This window comes from Leptonychotes weddellii, unplaced genomic scaffold (assembly GCF_054177405.1).
Source record: "Leptonychotes weddellii isolate Sample4059 unplaced genomic scaffold, ASM5417740v2 HiC_scaffold_12902, whole genome shotgun sequence".
Taxonomy (NCBI): Eukaryota; Metazoa; Chordata; class Mammalia; order Carnivora; family Phocidae; genus Leptonychotes; species Leptonychotes weddellii.
Window position 1 is genome coordinate 1,339 of NW_027708221.1, and position 4,647 is coordinate 5,985.

General features: G+C 45.3%; 1 protein-coding gene across 1 annotated transcript; it reads right to left on the reverse strand.

The window, feature by feature from the left end:
- Positions 1-2,468: 2,468 nt before the first annotated feature.
- LOC102748764 (nucleoside diphosphate kinase A-like) lies at positions 2,469-2,881 on the reverse strand. Its single transcript, XM_081809720.1, is given in 2 exon segments — positions 2,469-2,851; positions 2,854-2,881. Coding segments are annotated over 2 exon segments (369 nt in total). The 3' UTR covers positions 2,469-2,510.
- Between the last annotated feature and the right edge of the window lie 1,766 nt (positions 2,882-4,647).

A 4,647-nucleotide genomic window follows, 5' to 3' on the forward strand; every position in this document is an offset into this window, starting at 1 on the left:
TAATGCTTTATTTGACAGTGAGTTCCCTGTTACTAGGAATATCCACATAGAGGCTGTACAACTACCTGTCAGGATACTGCAAGGAGGACTCCTGCAAAATAAAAAACTTACCTAGGTGACTGCCAAGGGCATCCCAAGCCTAAAATTCTCTTATTTAATTCAACACAACATTTCCTTGAAGTCATGAACTGCTTCTCTATGCATTGCCCCCTCCCATCAGTACTTTTCTTTTTTCCTAAAAATTAAAACATTTCATGCTCAGTAGGAACTTTGAAAAGTGGGGGGGGGAGGGGCATTATCCATACCATTGAATATTACTCAGCAATAAAAAGGAATGAACTACAGATAACACTTAACAACTTTGATGGGTCTCAAGGGCATTATGCTGAATGAAAAAAGCCAATCTCACAAGGCCACATACTGCATGATTCCACTTATGGAACATTCTCAAAATAATGAAATTATAGAGATGGAGCACAGATTAGTGGTTGCAAAGGGTTAGGGATGGTCGGGGAGGAGATGGGTGTGGCTATAAAGGGTTGCATCTTAAGAGGTGATGGAACAATTCTGTATCTTGCATGTGGTGATTACATAAATTTACACACCTCATAAAATGATTCTGAACTATACACACACTTTATAGCAATGACATTTTTCTGGTTTTAATATTGTACTAGGTCATGTAAGATGTAACCATTGAGGACAATGGATGAAGTGTATAGGACTTCTTTGTACTGCCTTTGCAACTTCTTGTGAATCTATAATTATTTATAAAAATAAGTAAAATAAAATTAATTAATAAAAAAGTTTTTAGAGCATAGCAAAGCTCACTGTTAACATTTTAGCATATTTCCTATGAATTATTTTCTTCACACAGTTAGGGTCATATTGTATATAAATTTCGTATCCTGAAATTTTTTTCTTAATAGGACAGCATAGGCATTAAAAAAAAAGAATAGCATAGGCATTTCCTATGTCATTAACTACTCTACAACACAATCGCTGTAATAGTTATGCTCATCAATTGGAAAAATGGATAAATAAACTGCAGTACATTCACACAATAGAATATTATTCAGTGATCACAAGGAACAAACTGCACCAATATGGATAAATCTCAAAAACATTACACTGAGTTGAAGAAGCTTTACACAAAATAGTATACACTATATGCTTTCATTTATATAAAGTTTTAAAACAAGCAAATAATCTATGATGGATAAAAATTAGGATAGTGGTAACCTCTGGGGGTGGTGGTGGTGGTGGGAGCGAGGGCAGGGATTGACTGGGAAGGGGTTTGAGGGAAGTTTCTGGTGTGTTGGCAATGTTCCATATCTTGATAGGGATTTGGGTTACACAGGTATACATATTTGTTAAAACATAGCAAATGTACACTTGAGATTTAGGCATTTCATTTCATGTAAATTTTATCTCAAAGGAAAAAGTTCATAAATCAATATGATTCCTATTTAATGAAGTACATGCTGCAGTATTTACAGGAAGCATACTGATGTCTGCAACTTCTTTGAAATTCTCAAAAAATAATGGATTGATGGATGGCAAGAAGGATGAGTAGATGAATGGGTATGTGATGAAGCAAGTAGAGTTGAATCAGAATGATAGTCTAGGGAGGTAGGTGTATAACTTTTATATATATTTGAAGATTTTCATGATATATATTTTTGAATTTAGACAAAAACCACTTGGAATCCTTGGTACAAACGCAGAGTGCCCCTGGCCTCCTGGCAATGTGACTCCCTGGGCTGGGCCTGGGACCTAGTGTCTAGATCATGTTCTTTGGAGGATCCTTGACACACTTGAGCCTCTAAAGGCTCCCAGTTATGTCCAAACACAAAACCTTTCCAAGGATCAGTTTTCTAAAGGGGTCTCTCCAGAGTTTCTCTCACCTCCTTGCTGGGGTTCTCTGCTTCTGTCCTATGGCAGACACCACCAGCAGAAATCAACTCTCTTTACTAAATTCACAAAGGCCTCCAAGGTCTAAGCTGAGCTCAGAAGGATTCTTTTTTGGGGGGGGGTGGTGGGAGGAATGAAACATTTTAATCTGATGGTAGCACATAATACTGAACAGAGAGCGCTCCCAGTTACCCTCCAGATTATAAGGAAGTCCTCAAAAATAACTGGATTTGCTAGAGCCTGGCCCCCTGCCCATGAGAGGGAGAGGGAATGGAGTGGGCAAAGCACTGAGGTCTGCTCTCTTGTCGCTCATAGATCCAGTTCTGAGCACAGCTCTTCTTCTTTTTTTTTTTTTTAAAGATTTTATTTATTCATGAGAGATAGAGAGAGAGAGAGAGAGGCAGAGGCAGAGGGAGAAGCAGGCTCCCCGCGGAGCAGGGAGCCCGATGCGGGACTCGATCCCAGGACCCTGGGATCATGACCTGAGCTGAAAGCAGACGCTTAACCGACTGAGCCACCCAGGCGTCCCGAGCACAGCTCTTCTAATCCACCAGCTCTTCGGGCCAAAATCACAAGCCAATCTCTTTCTCTGCACTCTATATGGAATCGCTGCCATGGGTAATGTTCCTGACAACTTGGATGCAAAAGTCCCCATGGATGGTCCCAGGCTTGGAGTACGAAGGGTTGGTCTCCCAGAGCATCACTTGGCCTGTCTTCACCACATTCAGCCCCTCCCAGGCCATGGCAACCACAGGCCCTGATTGCAAGTACTTCACCACGCCAGCAAAGAAAGGTCGGTCCTTCAGGTCAATGTAGTGTTCCTTGAGAAGGTCTTCTGAAGCCTGAATTAATTTCATAGCAATGAGGAGGAATCCCTTTTGCTCAAAACGCTTGATGATCTCTCCCAAGAGGCTGCACTGGATCCCATCAGGCTTGAGGCAATGAAGGTGTGTTCACTGTTGGCCATGGACCTGGGGATAGACAGCCCACCAGCTGCTCGGGTTGCAACTCCATCTGGGGCCGGCAGTGCTGCCTGGCACTGGAGGAGCCCAGAAGGATTCTAAGGCCTCTTTGAGCAGACCTAGCCCAACACATTGCATCCCTGAGCTCTACAAGGCTCCCGCTTGGGTAGTCACAGGGTTTCACAGCCTTGCAGAGAACCCAGACACCCAACACTCAAAGAAGGAGAGAAAACCGGCCAATCAAATGATAGTTTCCCTTAGGAAATCCCCCTGCTCCTACCCCCAGGGCTGCCCCTCTGTACCAGTCAGTTTTCCCTGTGGCCCCACCAGGCCAGTCTCTGGCCTTCGGCCTCCCCCAGCCGAGGGCTGAGGACCATCACCTGGCTCTGGTAATTGACCTGGGAAGCCCAAAGGGACGTGGTAGGGGCTCAGGGGAGGGGGAGCCCCAGGTGCTGCAGGAAGTGGAGCTGTTAATTAAGCAGTTCCTTCCCACCCTGGGAGGGAGATGGGGAGCTGCAGAGGCCCAGGAAGCAGCGGCCCTTAAAGGGGACAAGACACCTTTCTGAACCTATTAGGAAGAGCTGTGCTATATCCCAGGCTTCTTCACAGGTCACACCCAGGATTTGTCCTGTCCTCTGGGGCTCACTGGTGAAACTATTCAGTGGGAGAGAAGCCTGTTAAGGAACCCATGTGACCAGGGTTCCTCTGAGAAGCCTTGGGGAGTCCCTGGGAAAAAAGAACCAGGAGAGGGCACTCTAATGCCCAGCTCCAGCTCCAAGGGGTGGGACAGAGGCAAGACTACGGAAATCCCAGGAAGAGATCCTCTGAAGGGTCAGGTGGTCAGATGGTTGTGATAAGCAGCAGCAATGAGGGCCCCTTGATAATGCCTGGCCCACTGCTTGGCTGTGAGGAGCACCTGAATTGTAACCACAGCCACATCAAAGGTTCCCTGAGTGTGGTCCTCACCAGCAGCATCACGATCGCCTGGGAACTTTGCATGTTCAACATGCGCATTTTCAGGCCCCCTCTCCTTCCCAGACGTACGAATCAGAAACTTGGAGGCTAAGCCCAGAATCCACAAACCCTCTAGGTCATTCTGACACATGCTTAGATTTGAGAACTAGTATAATCAGATTCGAGAGCTGGGCTGCTCAGAAAACTTTCTCCATTCACAAATTCATTCATATTCGTCAAACATTTATTAGCACCTTCTGTGTGTTGACCCCGCATCAAGTGTCATGAAGAGCCCAAAGTGGGACAAATTATAGTTCCCATCCTCCAGGCAGACTGATTAGTAAGTACAACGCAGGGCAAAGAGTCCCAGGAAGGAGCCAATCTTTCTGGTTAGGGGGATTGGAGAGGACTTCCAAGAAGAGGTGGACTTTGAGACGGGCCTTGAAGGATGAGTTAGAATCAACACAGCAGAAAAGGAAGGCACTTCTAAAACCAACACCTAACTTTTATTTTAATTATTTATTTATTTTTATTTTTTTTTTAAAAGATTTTATTTATTTATTTGAGACAGAGAGAATGAGAGAGAGAGAGCACATGAGAGGGGGGAGGGTCAGAGGGAGAAGCAGGCTCCCTGCCGAGCAGGGCGCCCGATGCGGGACTTGATCCCGGGACTCCAGGATCATGACCTGAGCCGAAAGCAGTCGCTTAACCAACTGAGCCACCCAGGTGCCCTAATTATTTATTTTTTTAAGAGAGAGAGAGAGTGGGGCGCCTGGGTGGCTCAGTCGTTAAGCGTCTGCCTTCGGCTCAGGTCATG